Source organism: Syngnathus floridae, chromosome 17 (genome assembly GCF_059516105.1).
Source record: "Syngnathus floridae isolate MCC-2025c chromosome 17, RoL_Sflo_1.0, whole genome shotgun sequence".
In the NCBI taxonomy this organism is placed as follows: domain Eukaryota; kingdom Metazoa; phylum Chordata; class Actinopteri; order Syngnathiformes; family Syngnathidae; genus Syngnathus; species Syngnathus floridae.
The window spans coordinates 5,462,501-5,480,560 of record NC_142429.1 but is presented as its reverse complement, the minus strand read 5'-3'; the positions used below and the strand labels follow the sequence as shown (position 1 = coordinate 5,480,560).

At 48.9% G+C, this 18,060-nt stretch overlaps 6 protein-coding genes across 23 annotated transcripts in view; 2 read left to right on the top strand and 4 right to left on the bottom strand.

The window, feature by feature from the left end:
* The first annotated feature begins 2 nt into the window (after positions 1-2).
* Positions 3-2,846, top strand: samd14 (sterile alpha motif domain containing 14). Its single transcript, XM_088358157.1, has 11 exons — positions 3-106; positions 458-507; positions 624-781; positions 862-978; positions 1,046-1,229; positions 1,316-1,409; positions 1,494-1,577; positions 1,640-1,799; positions 1,968-2,093; positions 2,241-2,396; positions 2,495-2,846. Exons 2-11 carry the CDS (start codon positions 471-473, stop codon positions 2,636-2,638), a joined length of 1,260 nt encoding a protein of 419 aa, XP_088214283.1. The 5' UTR covers positions 3-106; positions 458-470; the 3' UTR covers positions 2,639-2,846.
* Positions 2,847-2,999: 153 nt separating this feature from the next.
* On the bottom strand, positions 3,000-5,519 carry csf3b (colony stimulating factor 3 (granulocyte) b). Of its 2 annotated transcripts, none has more exons than XM_088358158.1 (5): positions 5,308-5,519; positions 4,428-4,576; positions 4,235-4,345; positions 4,007-4,138; positions 3,000-3,945 (listed from the first exon to the last, which is right to left on the bottom strand). In XM_088358158.1, exons 1-5 carry the CDS (start codon positions 5,321-5,323, stop codon positions 3,754-3,756), a joined length of 600 nt encoding a protein of 199 aa, XP_088214284.1. In that variant the 5' UTR covers positions 5,324-5,519; the 3' UTR covers positions 3,000-3,753. The 2 variants fall into 2 exon arrangements, with proteins under 2 accessions (XP_088214284.1, XP_088214286.1); XM_088358160.1 differs by lacking the exon at positions 5,308-5,519 and adding an exon at positions 5,118-5,241.
* Positions 5,520-7,082: 1,563 nt separating this feature from the next.
* On the bottom strand, positions 7,083-11,463 carry btr30 (bloodthirsty-related gene family, member 30). 7 transcript variants are annotated; one of them, XM_088358154.1, is made up of 14 exons: positions 11,339-11,463; positions 10,879-10,995; positions 10,444-10,568; positions 9,909-10,316; positions 9,718-9,822; positions 9,555-9,650; positions 9,256-9,489; positions 9,015-9,195; positions 8,849-8,941; positions 8,437-8,463; positions 8,334-8,360; positions 8,070-8,245; positions 7,825-7,980; positions 7,083-7,543 (listed from the first exon to the last, which is right to left on the bottom strand). In XM_088358154.1, the coding sequence occupies exons 3-14, from the start codon at positions 10,555-10,557 to the stop codon at positions 7,358-7,360; spliced, it is 1,803 nt and encodes a 600-aa protein (XP_088214280.1). In that variant the 5' UTR covers positions 10,558-10,568; positions 10,879-10,995; positions 11,339-11,463; the 3' UTR covers positions 7,083-7,357. The 7 variants fall into 7 exon arrangements, with proteins under 7 accessions (XP_088214280.1, XP_088214276.1, XP_088214279.1 ...); XM_088358150.1 differs by having other exon boundaries at positions 10,886-10,995; XM_088358153.1 differs by having other exon boundaries at positions 10,444-10,565; positions 10,886-10,995.
* Positions 11,464-11,715: 252 nt separating this feature from the next.
* On the bottom strand, positions 11,716-14,705 carry utp18 (UTP18 small subunit processome component). 5 transcript variants are annotated; one of them, XM_088357738.1, is made up of 13 exons: positions 14,410-14,705; positions 14,184-14,335; positions 13,996-14,091; positions 13,849-13,913; positions 13,619-13,716; positions 13,286-13,411; positions 12,996-13,170; positions 12,830-12,930; positions 12,660-12,745; positions 12,463-12,591; positions 12,222-12,396; positions 12,009-12,151; positions 11,716-11,798 (listed from the first exon to the last, which is right to left on the bottom strand). In XM_088357738.1, exons 1-13 carry the CDS (start codon positions 14,572-14,574, stop codon positions 11,774-11,776), a joined length of 1,536 nt encoding a protein of 511 aa, XP_088213864.1. In that variant the 5' UTR covers positions 14,575-14,705; the 3' UTR covers positions 11,716-11,773. The 5 variants fall into 5 exon arrangements, with proteins under 5 accessions (XP_088213864.1, XP_088213865.1, XP_088213866.1 ...); XM_088357739.1 differs by having other exon boundaries at positions 14,413-14,705; XM_088357740.1 differs by having other exon boundaries at positions 14,184-14,332; positions 14,413-14,705.
* Positions 14,706-14,887: 182 nt separating this feature from the next.
* LOC148383878 (uncharacterized) lies at positions 14,888-17,478 on the bottom strand. 7 transcript variants are annotated; one of them, XM_088357754.1, is made up of 7 exons: positions 17,344-17,478; positions 16,874-16,960; positions 16,690-16,804; positions 16,176-16,550; positions 15,967-16,116; positions 15,680-15,781; positions 14,888-15,585 (listed from the first exon to the last, which is right to left on the bottom strand). In XM_088357754.1, the coding sequence occupies exons 2-7, from the start codon at positions 16,910-16,912 to the stop codon at positions 15,545-15,547; spliced, it is 822 nt and encodes a 273-aa protein (XP_088213880.1). In that variant the 5' UTR covers positions 16,913-16,960; positions 17,344-17,478; the 3' UTR covers positions 14,888-15,544. The 7 variants fall into 7 exon arrangements, with proteins under 7 accessions (XP_088213880.1, XP_088213881.1, XP_088213879.1 ...); XM_088357755.1 differs by having other exon boundaries at positions 16,690-16,801; XM_088357753.1 differs by having other exon boundaries at positions 16,075-16,116; positions 16,874-16,956; positions 17,344-17,466.
* Positions 17,479-17,860: 382 nt separating this feature from the next.
* The window catches only part of LOC148383877 (uncharacterized), a 1,703-nt gene continuing 1,503 nt past the window's right edge, over positions 17,861-18,060 (top strand). Inside the window, exon 1 of the mRNA XM_088357763.1 lies at positions 17,861-18,060. This exon is cut by the window's right edge and continues 4 nt beyond it. Coding sequence (XP_088213889.1) covers positions 17,930-18,060 — 131 coding nt within the window. The 5' untranslated portion in view covers positions 17,861-17,929.

Genomic DNA, 18,060 nt, shown 5'->3' with positions numbered 1-18,060 from the left:
GGTTGGTTCCAGACTGTGCGCGTGCCCGCGCTCGTGGTCGCGCTGGTGCTGATGCTGCGTGCATGAGGCAGCACTTTTCCCGCCTCCAGCCGGCAAGTGACATGACGTGAGGATCCGCCGCTCGCTTTCTTTCTTCATCGCCATCATCTCTATCACCAACACCTTCTTCCTCATCCTCATCATCATTTCTCTTCACTGCATGACAACATTGAAGTGCCAGGGAATGAGGTGTGTGCGTGCTTGAGCTGTTGAACATGTGATGACGTCAGCGCTTCCTGTCCTGTTGCCCTCACTGTCTTTCGCTTTCTCTAACTCATTTTCTTTTACTCTTTCGTTCACCTTCTTTCCGTGTCACTGCCTGTCTCGACCACTCCCTCCTCCAGCCTGCATCCTAAACAGCTGAGTCATCTTGTCCTGACTCTTGCTCTCGTGTGTGTGCGTGTGTGTGGTCTTTCAGAAAGCGCTAAGTCATGTCCGCTGGCTTGGACGACAGTGACAGCGTATTTGGTAAGTAGCAACACCGATAGGCTCTGATGCCAAAGTTAACTTCTAACGCCATATGTCATGTAACGTGATAACATCATCAGGTAACCCACCTGTGTATGCATGTTTGCGTGTGTCAGAGTTGAATTCAGTGATTCCAGAGACGGAGCTGCTGGACAACAGCATCCAGAAGGGGCGGGCACAGCTGAGCCGCAGGCACCGCCCCTCTCGCTCCCGTTGCCATGACAGCGTCAGCTCCAATGATGACAACGGTGACGACAGTCTGGAGAGGAAACAGGTATGCGCATGCATGTGTGTAAAGGTGACAGCATCTAACCAGCGTGTGTGTGTGTGTTTGTGTGTGTGTGTGTGTGGCAGGACAACGCAACCTTCTCCGTCCATGCTCCTCTCCAAGTCACAATGCGAGGCTCCTCCCCTTCACCTGATTTGCTGCTGTCGGCACGCAGTGCCGCCTTCTCCTTTGACACATCACTGGTTTGTCAAACTCAGCATTCAAAACGTGGAAAAGAAACCCAAATACTTTCGACTCGTTGTTTCTCAGGTGCGTCGCTTGCCGGATGATGCCAGCCTGTCATTGGCCGTGGCCCCACGGGCACGCTACCACCAACTAACCAATGACACGTCTCAAGAAGCTTTGGCCACCAGTTCGCTTTCCAAGTCATGCCCCGCATCCTCTGATGCCTCGCCTGTTTACACGCGAAGGAGCAGGAGGCCGGACAGCGAAGGTACACACACGCACATGCACACGCACACACGGAATATGACTTCGTGCGCTTGTGCATCTGTGTGTGTGTGTGTGTGCGTGCATCAGTTCTGGTGTCCGAGTCCAGTCGAGATTCGAGTCCTGCCGACCCTGCTCCGGTGCTGCTTGACCAGAAAACCAAAAGACGCTTCCAGGATTTGGGGTGAGTGCGGCTTGCCATGTTTGTGCTGAGTAAGCTCCGCCCCTCACGTTTGTGATGTCACTGACACTTTTGTCATGTGATCAGCGTGACGCTCAGGCGCTCATACCTTCGAGTGAAGAAGGACAAACTGGACAAAAGAGACAAGCGGTCCAGCGAGGGAGGCGCCAGGTGAGTTTGACCACGTCCCCCGCACACACGCTAACCTCTGACCTTCACGTATCTCCTCCCAGAGACACGTCTGAGAGTCTCCGAGAACGAGACTGTTCGTCATCTTCGCGAGCGTCCACATCCTTTGTCTCCTTTTCCTGGTTTTCCTCGTCGGGAACAACTCCCGGGTCCCCGCAAACGCAGCCCGTGGCTGGCCCTGAGCCCCCAAAGTCTTGCTCACAGGTACACGTGCTAACAAATATGATGCTACAAGCTAATAAATAGCAGTTAGCACACAGTCGCTAAAAGGTGTGTGTGACGTCACAGCAAGACAATTGATTGGAGAGAAGCAAAGAAAATGTGACAATGCGTCTCCTCAAAGTGGAAGTAAGAAAAATATTTTTTTTGCAGGAGTCTTCTTTGAGCGAGGAGTTTTCTTCCCCTCAGACGTCCCTGTCTATGTGTCCTCATGTGGAGTTGTCCTCCTCCATGTCCTCCTCCCATCCCTACCAGACTCTGTCGCAGTCTTCTGACGAGGTAGCGCATTTATGTACACACACACACACACACAAACACACACACACTCATAATTTCTTGAGCTTGAGTGGCGCCTGCAAAGCTTAGACTGATGACGCTGCCGATTTTTTTTTTATGTGTGTGTGCGTGTGCATGTGTGTGTGTCAGCTGGGTGACGAGGCACCTTGCGCGGTGTCGTCATGGACGAGTCAGCAGGTGTGTGAGTGGCTGCGTGAGCTGAGCATGGACCAGTATGTCCCCGAATTCCAAGCTGGACATGTGGACGGACGCTCGCTGCTCCAGTTGGACGGTGGGAAGCTCAAGGTAAGCGTAAGTGTGTGTTGGCTTGAAGTAGCCCCAGTTAGCCGCCGGACGACAGGTTCAAAAGTGGGGCTAGACTTTATTGGTTTTGGTTCTCGCAGGGACTGGGTGTGCTGAGCTCGTGCGACCGCGGCGCTCTCAAGCGGCGCATCAAAGTCTTGCAGACGGCGGCCGACAAGGACAAGAAGAGCGCCAAGCATAAGGACAAAGAGCGTCGCAAGCAGCGCGAGCAGCGCAGGAACTGAACGCTGGCTGACCTCTGAGGGGCCAGAGGCGACCTGAATTCGGAGCCAAATATGGTCAAACTGCATTTTGTCTCTCCCTCATATGCAAACCAGACGCAAATGCTGTTCACTCGATCTGTGGGAGACATTTGTTGTCATGAGCGTGCTTTCCAATAAAAAAGCTCTTATTGTGAAAGGACAGGAAGTGTCACTCATCAAGAGACCCAAAGCATGTGTGGGGAGTCGATCGCTCAGTGCAGTGGAGGGATTTTGATGATTTCCAAATCAAAAAGAATGACTACAAGGACATCGTTCCTCCGTGTGACGTGTGTGTGAACGATTATTTAATGACTTTTTTGCTGAATCATTAAAGTCCAACAAATTTAATTCTCATCACTTTATTGGGAAACAGGACATTATCTGAAATTGACAGTGAGATTGTTGATGATTCATTCTCTGGTTTGGGCCGTAACATCCATTAGAAAATTGGTAAAATGTCGATTGTCTTGCAAAGTCAAAGCTGACGTAAATAAGTCTGCTTTCATGACGGACAATAGAAATTGGAGGATGCTTACTGTTGAGGTACTGAAATTACGCTCAGTTAAGTTCAACAAAGTCTCTAAAAGTGGTTGTCAAAATAGTTATCAGTTCATTTGATCATCGAGTTCTCATCAGTTAATTGATGAATTATTGAATTGAATTATTATATAAATTATATTATCTACTATGTAGAGGATGTGGCGTGATTTCCATCACAGCCCAAGACAAGAAGCTGTTGCACTCCATTCATAAAAATAAATAAGATTATGATAAATAAATATGAATGATTAATTCATAAATATAAAAAGTGAAACATTAGATCAATAAATAAGGTTCCCTTAAGTAAGGCAAGTGTGCAGAAAAGTTCGAGAAGCTTCTCGTGAGAAGCATTTGGCGAGCGTGTCTCGGCGTGCTCGCCAAGTCTCAGCTCATCGCATTCCTCAACTTAGCTGACTGCGAGCCCCGCCCACCGCCGCCACGGACGTCAAAATCAGTTCCTCGTCATTCCTGTCGCGGGGTCTGTCCAGCAGGGGGCAGCGTAAGAAGAGGAGGATGGTCCCAGTATTGGTCCCGGACGGCGTATTACATCCATCGTCTTAGCGCTGGGCGGCGATGGCTCGCAGGCTTCGGATGATGTCATGAGCGAAGGATCGAAGCTGCGTGAGCGTCAAGTGAATGGCCGCCTGAACCTCGTAGTCGCCATGGAGCTGTGCCGCAAGCCCCGCCCATTGGTCAAGATGCTCATCCTGGTTGGTCTCGTCGCCACCGGGCCAGGCCGCCTCCCGGACCTGTAAGCACAACAACGGTCGTCAGCAAGTCCCAAACGGTTAGCGTTAGCATGGACGTTACCTTTGCAATGTGAGCAAGTAGGTCTCGCAGGTCGGCTCGAAGGCGGTCCAGACCACCAAGGCGCTCCGACAGAGCTCCCAAAAGACCCTGGAACATCCGCACGCCGGCCGCCATGCGATTCAGGCACATGTCCTGCAGGGGGCGACAAAACACATTGTCAAGCTAGTACAAGAAGGTCAAGTTTGTTCGCTACCAATAAAAAGTTTCGGTCGTATTGGGTAAGCTGACCACATTGAAGTTTGGGGACAGGGGCTTGAGGACAGGCACTGGAGGGATGCTGAGGGTGGCGGCGAGCATCTGAAGGTCACCGATGGGGCTCGTGAGGTCAAGGGTCGAAGCCTGCAAAGGGAGAAAGCGGGCATGGTCAGCAAGTGGCGAGCAAAAGAATAAGCGAGCCAGCATTGAGAGCGAGAGAACCGACCTGAGCAAGCGTGGTGGGGACGTCCCTGGAGATTTTGTCGGCCAGCATCCCGGCTCGTTCCAGCGCATCTTGCAGGCCCGGCGAAGGGGCAATGGCGGGTGCTGTGTGGATTGCCCGTGGGAACAGGAAGCAGCACAGAAGCTGGAAAACTGAGGCAGGAAACATTAATTATTGCAGGAGTTTTCAACTAGTTTGGTCCACCATTATAATCAAGAAGCAACTCAGGGGACCAGGGCTTTGGTGGAATATTATTTTATTTTGCACCGAAAGAGGATAGACCTATACAGGCTATTTATTTGCATCTGTATGTCTATTTTGGTAATCTCAGCTACATTTGACATAATTTAGATGGGTAAATGATTCACAAAATTAGCTGGAAAATAATTCGAGTTTAAATAATGAATTCATTTTATTGTTAAAAAATTATTTTCCTTTTTCAATTTTGCGGACCACCTCCAATACCGGTCCGGACCAGTAGAGGGCCGCGGACCACTGGTTGACAATTCCTGAATTATTGGACAAGGTGGACAAAAATCAGAGCTTTAGTACTACAAATATTAAAAAACAAGTATTGATTGTCTCCAAAAGTTTTTTTTTTTTGGTCCAAAGTGTGAGATGATGCATTTACGTGAGGTGATGTATTTTGCTCACGTGGAAAGACACACGTGCTAACCAATTTGAAGCTCGTACTTCCTGATGCTTGTTGGAGACGCAACTTTAGTTCCAATCCAAAAACTGGAGCCTGCCCCCTCTCTCCCCTCTTTTCGCCAGTTGTGCAGAAAAAGGACACGAGGAGCAGCAAATTTGCAGTGGACAAAATAGCATGAGCGGCGAGGGGGCGTGGCAGACGAAAGGCATGCTTGCTCCGCTCTGCTCTCACCTGCGTACGCGTGCATGTCGGTCACGGCGGTTTGGTGTCTTGCGCGCTCCACACGACCAAGACGACGAGGAAGATCGAATGGACTTCAGCTTCCATTGGGGCTTTTATTCAAGCAGTTCCGCGGGGACTTTCCACCAGTACGACGCGTACGCGACGCCAACTTTGCCGAAGTGACGACAGCGCCCCGTGACGTCACCGTGGCCCGCACCCGAGTGTATTACCTACGTAATTTCCGGGTACAGCCTGAACGCCTTTACCTGAACAAAGTGTTTTGCGCTAAATGGTCATTTGATTATGTGCTTTTCAACGCAAAATACAAATGTAAAAACCAGAGATGGGACCAAGTCACACATGTCCAAGTCTCAAGTGAGTTTCAAGTCTTAACCTTCAAGTCTCAAGTAAGTCCCAAGTCATTTTTTTCTTGGGCAAGTCAAGTCCAAGTCAAGTCACCTTATTATTGCCATTTTACCCGCAGAATCTGATCTTAGTAACGTGAAAAGACAAGATATAAGTAACTTTAAGTAACCATCATTGTCCAATGTGTCTAACCTGTTTAAAAAATATGACAATAATTTGGATTTGCACTGTAATTACTGATATTAAGTAAAATACACCATGGAATCAAACAAAAAATAAATTACCTCATACAATGATTGACAGCTCAATCCAAACAAATGAACGTCTGCCGACAGTGTCTGACACATTTGAGTTGCAAATATGAAAAAATAATCGGAAAAAAATCTGAAAGAAGAAACACATTAAAGAGCATTAGAGACATTTTATGTTTCATCTGTAATATCTGGAGACACCAGAGCTCTCTAAACTTCAAACGGACAAAGTTTGAAGTTGTCGTCTGGCCGTTTCTGTTGCATATTTTGCACTGTGCAAGATATAAAGGTAATTACGATAGCCGAAGGTACCACTCCCGCTGACATGTTTGTTCACGTCTGATATAAAGGGGCGTGATTCTTCAATAAACAGTTAGGTAGGTAGAGAGGGCACGACTGATTGATTGACAGGGTAGCGATCCAATCATGACAACGCCATTCTCAGCCTGCGCTCCTACCGAGTTATCGATATTACTTTTTTAAATGTATTATTAATTTTATATTCAAACTGAAAACTTAAATTAAATAACACTGAAGTCATTCAAGTCATCGTGTCCCAAGTCGAGTTCCGAGTCTTTAACTTCCAAGTCCAAGTCGAGTCTCAAGTTTTTTTATTTTTGTCAAGTCAAGTCACAAGTCATCAAAACAGCGACTCGAGTCGACTCGAGTCCAAGTCACAGTGACTCGAGTCCCCATCTCTGGTAAAAACAATAAGTATGAACTTCAACGCTTCCTGACTATTGGAATGTGCACGGCTTGTGCCTCGCACGCATGGATCTCTGGTTTGAGAAATCGTGGAAGATCTGGAAGGGAAGAAAGGGTATTTTGCGTTTCGTAACACCGTGATTCACACTTCATCATCATCATCATCATCATCAGTATAATCATCGGTTGCGTGAGCACACTTCCTGTCCAAGATGGTGGAAAAGTCCAGCCAGTGGCAGTCAAGTGAAACTCAGTTGAAAGGGTGTGTTTTCATCTATTAATAATAAATAAACAAGAAAATAATTACCTCCAGCTCTCTGTTAGACATTCATTTCATTAGCAATTTCTGTTTTAAATTAGGCTGCCCAGCCACACCTACATTATGCATACGCAAGTAGCTGCAAATTGCCTTGCTTCTATTAATTTCAGGAAATCCCAAAATATCATCTTCAAACAAAAGAATGTGATTTGAATGTATTTATTAGTTGAAGTGTTATGAAAGCTCCAGCGAATGACATTGATCCAGTATATTGTAATTATGGAAGAGCGATGATGTCATTACGTGTGCCCCAGAAACTATTTGTCATTTGACTGATGTCTCAACCGTCTCGCCCAGTACATCAAAATGTACGTAGCGAGTCAGACAAAAGTCAAGTATCTCCAACGAGGTGGCAATCGTTCACGCATTGTCGGTTCATTGCAAACGGACAGTTTACTGACCCAGACGGGTGAACGCGTCAGGGCATGATGACCAGGGGCACCTCTTTGTCTCCGGTGCCGAGCAGCGGGAACATCTGCTCAGTGAACTCGGCACAGTTGAAGCTGAAGATCTCGGAACTTGACTTGGAGTTGTAGAAGGACACTTGACCCGCCTCTACGTCCAGGAACACGCCCACTTGACGCAACTTGGGCGGAGCCTTCACCTGATGGGCGAAAAAGCACAAACATACGGTCAAGCCAGCTTCGTCTTCCCTGGCCCGCCCGCCAATAATAAACACAGCATATCCAAATATTCAGTCAATAACCAGAAATGCATCCAGATTCAGCATACTCATTGGTTTCAAAATGCAAACCTGTCATTAGAGCAGGCTCTGGGTGCCATGGCAACGATGACTGACATTGGTTGCCAACACTTTCAATTTTTAATTTTCATCGATTTATTGTCGCAACCCTCCAAATATTTGCTAAGTCAAAGAGGCGGGACCTTGGTGAGCGGCGGCGCGGTTAGCGCTCGCAGTTGGCTGCCGCTCCACCAAAGGGCATAATATCCGTTAGCGGGGCTCATGTCAAACAGGCCTTTCCTCTGCGCCGACTCGCTCGCCACGCCCAGTTTCCAATCCTTGTTCTCACCCACCAGCACCTGCACATGTGCAGACACAGGTACATGCAGACACAGTCACAGGCACGTACAGCAACAACATGACACAAAACACAGAAAGCGAAACAGACCTCCCAGTAGTGTCGTCCGGTAGCATATCCTTCCTTGGTGATGATGCACGACCACACGTCGAATCGATGTTGGCTGTTACGATAAAACTGCAGCTTCTCGCCACGCTTGACCTGCTTCCTGTCTTCTGACAAGATCAAGAACGGGTACGCCGTCATCGGGTTCAAGGTCACGTCCTCTGAACGTCAGCAAGAAGGCAGCGTGCCACCGTTAGGCTAGCTAACATAGCGCGAGTGATGACATAATGAAAGGTAGAAGGTTCTCACCCATGTACACACGAGCCTTCTTGTGACCTGTGTAACACAAAGGCACTTTTAGTTATTGAAGTGAATGAATTTGATTTAGAGCGTGAATGTTTGAGGTACGCACCTGACACCGGCTTCATCTTCTTCAGGTCTGAAAGTAAAGCAGATGCAAACGTCAGTCTCGTTTTCACAATAAAAGCCTCACTGATGGGCCTCAATCACTGGCGAACAAGTAGAAGTTAAAACCACGATTGAAAAAATATTTAGTTACAAAAGCTAATAAAAAAAGAACTTTATAAAGACTATCTGAGCTTCCATCTTATTTTCTGTCGGAAACGAGCCGGCGTTGCCAGGGAATTGCGCTCAATTCAAATGTTCAGTTTTATGTTGTTGTTTTTTTTTCACATTTTTCGGTTTGTCAGACGTTGCCCTGTTGAGAGCACAACAGAGTCTTCTCGACCAGTGAGGTAGATGAAAACACAGCTATCAAATTCATCCATTGGAGAATGTTGTCCCAAGATGCTGAAGCTGATGACCTCTGAGTGCCCATTGGCTCCTCCTCAGGCTGCTGCTGCTTCCCCTGAGACTGAGCATGCTCTCCGCCGCCATCATCGGGTCGCCCGGCGGCACTGCAACACACGGCGGCACGTGAGGTGTCGGAGCTGAGACGGCCGGTGGAGAAGAGACGGCGGAGGCGCTCACGGGATGCCACGGATCCTCTGGTGCCGCCCCCGGCCCCACCCAACCTGGCGTCCTCCATCTTGTCGCGAACTTCAGCCAACGCTGACTTAACCCAGCCCAGGTTGAAGTGGAGGTTGAGGTCCAGGTCATCCACATTAACGGGCACATCCGAGCCCAACGGCGACGTAGCTTCCGAGAAGCTCTGAGCGCACAGGTCATAGGTCAGCCCACGTCACCTCTGTCGCTCGAGTTGTGTTCTGACCTGCAGGAATCCAATGTGGTCCTGACTGACCGCCTGCGCCTCCAGCTGGACACGCCGGTCCATCAGCTGTCTGAGTTCCGACTCCAGAAGGACGACTTGGCCCTCGCCCCTGGCCAGAACCGCCCCCATCTGCTGCTGGACTCCGCCCACCACCTGGGTTCGGAGGCGGTCCAGCGAGGCGGCAGCCTCGTCCAGCAGCGTTTCCAAATCGCCGCGCTCTCGCTCGCCGTAGGTCTGCCATTAGCACGTTTACGCATTAGCAACGCTCCTAGCACAGCTTGTCAAACAAAGACGCTGACCTTGACGCCGTCCATCTTGGTGTTCAGCTCAGCTAAGATCATCTCCTTGTCTTTTATCCTGTTCAAGATTTCTTGCTCTGTCCTCGCAACGTACTTCTACAAATGTAGACGAACGAGGAGTTGTGACAGGAAATAGGAAGTGAGAGTGCATGAGTAAAAGTACCTGTTTGCTGAGTCGTTCCGTTTGGACCGACACGGTCTGGTGAGTTCGGTGGTCCTCCAGCACGCAGATGGCACAAATGCAACGATGACAAGTCCGACAGTAAACCTGAACACATGATCACATCTATGATCGCTAATATGTAATTATGTATGACCTTGCACGCCGGCACGTTGTGGCCTCCATTTTCTCACCTCCAGTAGCCGGCGGTGTAGTTTGCAAGTACGTCCCCTGAGTGCTTCCTGCGGGTCCATAAGAGGATGCTTGGCGTAGAACGGCGTCTTGTGATGCGGTTGGATGTGTTCGCTGCAGTAGGACGCCGTACATGTCAAGCAGGAGCTGACGGCCGGCTGCTTGATCCCCGTGCACACGTCGCACCAAACCATGTCCTCGTCGGACTTTGTAACAAACGGGTTGGTGCTGCTGCTGGACGGGAAGCTGGATGAGGCGGCGGCGGCGGCGCCATAACGAGAAATTTTGTAATTCTCCGTGATCACAGCGAAAACTTTGTTGATACTCAGTTGTGGACGCTCTTCAAAGGCATGTTTGCACAGCGGACACGTGCACGTGCTGGTCGATGCCCAGTACCCGCCAATACATGCCTAAAAAAAGGTAGCATACAAGGAAGGGCTAAGAAGTTAGCATGCTAAACAGTCATGTAGCAAAAAAAAGCTAGCATGCTAACCAACACACAGGTGCTAAACAGCAGTGATGCTGACGAGTTCGTACCTGGCAGAAGTTGTGTCCGCACGGCGTGGAGACGGGGTCAGTGAAGAGGTCGAGACAAATGGAGCAGGTAAGTTCCTGCTCCGTGAACAGATCCGGTGCCGCCGCCTCTGCCATCTTGTTTCCTGCTGTACGGAACACACGTCGACATCGATGGTAGCATTTGCCCGGTGAGAACTGGAGTAACAGGAAATGCCTCAAAAACAACACCGCATTCCTCTGCACCCATGTGTACAAACCTACAACTCTGATGACTCTGTCTGATTGGCAGCAGGTGTGCTTGGGGGCGGAGCCACAAAGCACCACCGACTCACATACACCCACGCGACCACCGTTTGACTGTCATTTTACAACAGGACTGATGATGTCATGCAAGCGGGTCTAGGCCTCGATGAGAACTGTCAATTACGAAAGGGCGGGACAAGGCTGAGTAATAACCTTTCACCTGTGTGTTTATCCTCTGCCGCCCCCTGCTGTTGTGGTGGATCACATGCGACACCTCCTTACGTCGTCAGCGTGCTATCTTTGCATCTTCATCGCGTCTTTGCCAGCACCCTTTCAAAATAAAGCCAACTATTCACCCATGGCTTTCATTTCCACAATAAAAGTTTGTTCTGATTAAATGTTTGTTTTGAGCTGTTCCTTATTCCACATGCTGGTTTTCACTCATTTGTTTACACGTGTTCAATTCAATAAAAATTACTTCAGTTCCACTTACCCCACCCTTAATAAAAAGAAAAATCCCTCATAATCGTCTTTCTACAGCTCAATTTAGAACAGCGCAATACTTTCAAAATAAAGTGACGATGTTGGGTCATTCCCTCGAGGCGTTTCACACGGGAAGCAAAACGATGTCCAAGGTTGTCAAGTGCATCAAAATCTTCGAAAGTTTTCTTACCTGCTTCCAGTCTGTTGCTTTTCTGCTCAGCCTGAAACGCAAGTTTCACGATGACGTATTCGGGGGCGTGTCCTGACAAATGTGGTCGGGCCACATGTTTGCGTCAACGTCGGACGTGACACGCATACTCACCGTTGCATTGATCGCACCGACGATCAAACAAAAATATTGCAAACCACAAGAAAATCAAATGCTCAAATTTGTATATAAATTTAAGTTTACTGTGCATATATCTTATTGGACAGATTTTAATAGTTTATATTCTTGTCTGCGTATTTTTACATGTTTTGCTTGATCGAGAGTTGAAGAAATTCAATCAATAAACTCTTGAACATACTGAACTCACAGTCACAATCAAACAATTCAACAAGGCCAAGAAAAGACAACTGAATTTATTTCATGAAAAAAAAACGTAAATGTGACTCCTCCCCTTCTTCAGAAGTTGTTGTAGTGTGTCAGCCTGCGCACACAGAAACAAGCATACACAACAGATGAATGAGTGCGATGGCTCATTGTTCAAACGTGACAGCACATTTCTCATTATCGAGTTGGATCTTTGACTGGAATTGCCTAGTTCGATCCATCGAACAATCAATCAATCGGTCAATCAACCGATCCATCAATCAATCAATCAATCAATTAATTTTCAGACACATGGTGGCCGTCTGACCTGAAGAGTGGAGCGCGTCCTTTGTTGTTAGCAAATGAGAAGAACCCACTGTGAGGCGAAAAGTCCATACAGGAAACTCGATAGACAAACTTCTTCTTCGCCAGAGGAAAGTTGGAGAAGACGCTCAGGCTTGGAACGTGAACCTGATGATGACACAGTCGCTGTTTATTATCACGGCGTGCCGTTGTCACGACGACGGTATTTCCACTTCACCAGTCTGGCGGCGTCTTCTTGGTATTGCGAGGCGATGGCCAAGATCTCAGCGCTGGGGTTAAAGGTGAGCGCGGTAACAGGGGTCAGCAAGTTCATGATGGCCTTCAGGGGCGTGGGATTGGCTGAATTAAGACACGTCTGCTGCGAGTACACGTTGACCACACCCGCCTGTGAACTGAAGCGGGGTGATGTGACGCGACATGAAAATACAGACTTGACACTTTGACGGAAGCCATCTTACCCGCACGCTAGGTAGCGTCCGTCAGCGGATGCGGCGATGGCCTTTGCGGCGACACAGCCGTCGTCCGTGAACTTGTTGACGCAGCGACTGCTGCGCACGTCCCACACAAACACTTCGCCATCCTCTAAGGTCACCACCGCAGTGTCATTATTCAGTTGTTGTGATGATGTCAATGTTACACGATCAACTCGCCTGAGTTAGCAAACACTTTGCTGCCGTCACTGCTCATGGCCACGCCCACCACCTCGCCGTTCAGCTTTATGCTGTTCACCACCTCCTTGGTCTGACGCACGTGCGCAAGCACGCAATGGCCTCGTCAACTTTCCGCAGCAACATTGGTTTGATTGTGAAAGTGATGAGTGTGCACCTTGAGTGTCAGCATGTGCAAGTATCCTTGAGTTCCTGTCAGCAGTAGAGTGCCCCCCTCAGGACATACGTAGAACTCTTTAATCCGTGGTTCCTGCAGCCCTGAACACACACGCACACACTTGAGTGCGGGCGAGTTCTGACAAGGCGGGTGCGTGCGCGTGTACCTTTGACTTGCTTCACTGGCATGATGCGTCCTTCCATCATATCATAAATGTAGAACATTTTGTTTTTCGTACTGGTGGCGATGACGGCGTCGCCCTGGCAAGTGAAACGAGCTTTGTAGATGGGGAAGCGGTCCAGATGGACGCTCTGGATCTTAGCGTTGGTCTTGCCGTCCACCTGCGGTGCACAGAAGACGCATCCGCCACATTTGCCGTTAGCTAGCGAACAGCGACAATGAGGTGACATTTGTGTGACAAGAGGTGGTAGTTCTTGGGGAGTCGCCACGACTGACCTGGAAAAAGGAAAGCGAGCAGTCGAGACCAGCTGTCAAGACCACCTGAGCCGACGGGTGGAACTGGACCGACGTCAGGCGATCGGAAGATAGCCGCGCCGCGTTGGCGTGGCAACATTTCTTTAGCTGGAGTGCAGCAATGACATGGCGTCAACAATCATGTCGCCGTGACAAACACATGATCAACAAAACACATGCGGGGTCGTCATATTGATGAGAAAAAGAGCAAATGTCACGGCAACCAGAGCGCACACGTGTCACGATGAGCACAACTCAACATGCTTGTCACCATGCAAGGTTGTTATGACGACGCGTGTGCACGTGAGCACCGACCCCGATGATGCCGCTGGGCAGACTGTCTGAAGATGCCACAAAGTTTCCCGTTTTTCTCAGCAGGTCATCATCGTCTTCCTCTCCATCGTCATCGTCATCTACAAACACGCAGCTGATTAGACGTTGTTCTACCTTTCAATTAATCAATTTGTGTGTCAACGTGTACAAAAGGTCAGGGTGTGACTACTTTTGCAACCTAGGAGCTGCATTTGCATTGTTTATGTTCTTACCTTTCAGTGACTTCTTGCTGCCGTCTGTGGCCCAGGTTGGAGCTCCTCCCATCGACTTCTGGAACCTGACAAGGTTGCACACGCATACACACACGTGCTTGAGTGCGAGTGTGACTGGAGTGCGCATGTGTGTGTACGTGTACTGACTGATCTCTCATCCTCTGTTGCAGTTTTGCCTTGCTGATGCGGGCCTCGGACTGTCCTCGCATTAGGTTGCTACGGAAGCGATGCTGCATGTCCACCCTGCCAAGCAGACGTCCATTCGCTTAGCCAGCTCCAATTGTTATCGTGACAACACAAGAAAATGATTGCAAGTCGCACCAAGCAATACTTACTCTTCCTCCAGCTCATCATCATCATCAACCCAGGCAGCTTTTTTGATTGGTGGGGGGGCTAAGCGCGCTTCCATCTCCTCGTCAGATTGGTCTCCTTCTTCTTCTACCTCCTTCTCATCCTCATCCTCCTCCTCCTCCTTCTCCTCCTCCTCCTTACGTCACCCACAAAATGTTGACTGCTTTTCACATTTGCAGCATGATGCCGATGTTGTCATATGCGTGTAACTACCTGCACGTCGCCAAAGACGATGTCCTCCAACTTTTGTACAGTAGGCTCCTTTGCGCGTAACCGTGCCAAACGCTTGATGTTGTATCGGCGTGCGCGCGCCTCCTCCTCGGGTACGTTTGCGTCCTCAACAGACAAGGGCGCGCTCCTCTTTTTACTAGACATGTTTGAATTACAAAACGAGTGAAGTCTTCCGAAAGCTTTAAAACTTGTTTTCCTTCTAGGAACCGGTCGACAACACGATTGAGGCACGTGGGAAAGTGTTTTCCGGTAGGGTCATCAGGCAAAGGAAGCGATAGCGCTTCAAAAGTGCCTCACAGAATGGAGTCTGCCCCCTTGTGTTTGAAGGCGGGATTGCGTTGCTCATGTTCGAAGACGTTCGTCCTGGCTTTGCTGGAAGCAGCAACATAAACAAATATAAAAAAAATAAATAAATAACCATATTGGAAGTATTTGAAACGACCATCTTGCGTGAGTGTGAGATTTAAATAAGTTTATTGATTTCGGTACATTTGAAAGATGAAGCAGGATGTTAATTTATAATTATTAGGAATGTAAACTACAGCAAACATTTTCATTATTTACTTGCGCATGAAGACGTTTTTGAGCTACGAATTACTGGTATTGTTATCAAGAATACAGCAAGCATATAAGTACAATTTGACAGAGCACATGATCACTGCGACAGAAAATGACCATATAGTATACTTTTCAAAATAAAAGCACACTCAGGAAGATGACCATTCACAGTTGAGCAAACAACACATGCCACAAACGAACAAATGCAGCAAGGACGAGAATTCAAAGAGAACAATTCTCTACTTCCAGTCCGAACGTTATTTTTTTTTCAGTCCAAACGTGCGAGACTTCTTCCAGAAATTTACACCAATACGTTGGATACCTGGTTAGCTTCGTGCATCGATGATAGCCTCGCGATGAGACGAGCTGAGTGATGTGACAACCTCTGCCTAGCCACTCAATTATGTTAGCCTAGCGGTCGAGGAGAAGGATGAAAACGAAACTGTCATATCCCATCATCCTATTAGCGACTTCTCATCTTCCCTTTAATGATCGCTCACAAGGGGGGCTGGGGGGGGTCAGATGCAATGATGTCATCCAAGCGCAGTGCAGTTGTTCACCTGCCCACTGGCGGTAGTGGCGGAGTTCCTCGCATGGCTGCATCATAAGACAAAAGCATTTGCTGTGTTAGCACCCCCTGTCTACATCATTCAGCAGGCACATGGGTCCTTTGAGCGGTTTGCATTGTGACCTGAGTAGGCCTTGCTAGGGTAGATCTTAGTGAAGTGTCGGTACTCGTCCGGAGGAGGGAAATCATCAAGCGAATGAAACAAATATTTGGACTCAAAGTCGTCTGCAGCGACAAAACAAAAACACAGTTGAAAGTTAAAAGATGTTGGTCAGCAAGACAATCTTAGCGGCAATGCACAAAGCAATGCACATCGTTGAGGACACGCAACAAACTACGGAAGCCGCTAAAAGAACAGCAAATCAAATCTATGGGGGGGAGAATCTAGGGTCGGGGTTGTAAGCACTCACCACACAAACAGGGAATGATGGAGGAGGCGTGTCCATGGCGGAGAGGAGGGGGTGGCGGGGGAGGCGGTTTACCCCTGGTGGGGGGGTCAGGGGAGAGGGAGGGGCTACCTGCCGTCCTGTACGGAGGAGGGGGCGGAGCCTCTCTGGTGGCTGCAGGGACAGGAGAAGGTCACGTAAAGGTCATGTGATGAAGATGAAAGTTGTCTTACCTGAAGTCGGCCTATGGGCAGGGGAGGCGGGTGGTGGGGGTGGGGCAGGCCCTCTAGTGGGGGTGTGGCCTGCAGGCATGGGGGCGGTTCTCTTGCTGCTGTGGGAGGCTTGTCGCTGCAGATGCTCTACCTCCCCACCATAAGTGGGAGGGGCCAGAGAAGCAGGTGTGGATTTGGCGGGTGGAGCGGGTGGGAGGGGCTTGTCTCTATTATAGGTAGAGGGTGGCGAGGGGGCCTGGCCACGACGACTCTGATGGAGATGAGGGGGTGGGGTGGGTGACGATCCGGCAGAGGGGAGCGGGGCAGGGCTTTGAGCATCCTCACGGCAATGGCCAAGTGGTGGGCGGGGCGACGACGCACCAGCCGCACATTCATCTATATGCGAAGCAGGAAATCATTAACCACTCTAGCAGCTTTGGGATTATTGTTTTTGCTTTGGAAATGTAACTTGACTTCCTAATGGATGTCAGGTTTGGACAAGACCAACATGATAATGTGACTTTTTGTTTCCTACTTTTGTGTGGCGCCCCCTGGTGGAGGTACTGGTACAGGCGGAAGTAAGGATGGTCTCTGCCTTGGCTGAGGTCCGATAGGAGGGCAGGACCACCTTTCACCTCCTCCGAGCTCTGCTGGTTTGCGCTCATGTCATCACCAATGTCATCAAAATGTTTCTGTATTTGCGTGTACTTTGTATGTACCTGATTGAGGGTGGGGGGCGGCGGGGGCGGAAGGGGCATCCTGATGCTGTCACTCACCTGAGGACACACTGCATGGGCCGTCACTTGCTTTTCAAAATAAAACACCAAAGAAAAACACGTCTCATTAGACATGTTCAAATTCATCATTGGAATTTCAGAAGCAATCCTGATTTTTATCCACATGCATGCACCCGCTCACACGCGCAAATACACGCAGGGCTTACAGTCCATGCTTAAAAATGCAATAGATTGAATTTTCTGTGCTCTTCTATTGCTCATTGGGCGCAGCTAGCAAGTCAAAATAAACGCCGTTATAATACTCATTGAAACGTGTTGGAAGTCGTTAGCAGACGCGGCTAAGCAGTTAGCAGGTGAGGTCGCTCGCTCGCTCGCTCCTTCGGAGCGTGTGCACGGCCGCCCAACTTCACCCGCGTGCACGCACCCAGGTGCGCTCTGTCCTGCCGACCCACCTGTGCGCGAGTCCGCGGCTCGTGTGCGCATGCTCGCGTCAATGCCGCAGGACCGGCGGCTAGCAGTTCGCTCGCCTCTTTTGTTGCCTCCCAGCATGCACCCCGCTTCCTTACGTCACCACGCAACACACATAATACACACACGTACACACAAAATAAGACGCGCGCACTCACGCACAAATGAATAAATCAGAAAGAAATATCATATTTAAGCGGATTTTGGGAAGACAAAATTCAAATGACAGTATGTTATGTTACCTGATTTAGCGTTGTGTTGTGTGTTTTATGTCGTTGACGTCACGCGGCAGTCAGGCGCATTCAGGTGAGCTCAAAGTTCAGAGAAAATGAAACACCAAGGACCTCAACGTCTCGCCGAAACGCCACAGGTGACTTCACAATTTTTCTTATTATTTTATTAGTTGTTTTCTTTTAAATGAAAGAAAAACTTGCATTCTGACATTACCCTCCAGTCGGCCCGCCCCACACACCTGTCCTGTAGACATACAATATATCTACATACATACATGCATATATTTATGTATAGATACATACTGTATTTCTATTAACATACATTACGCCTAGGCCTATGACGTCCTCTATTTCTGCTTCAGCCCGTAGACGCAAGGCGTTGATGGCGTTCGTCTGTTTTACTGACGCCTTCTTCAATGAACTGTTCCGACCACTTCATGACAACGGACCGTTCTTCGTCAGCCTACC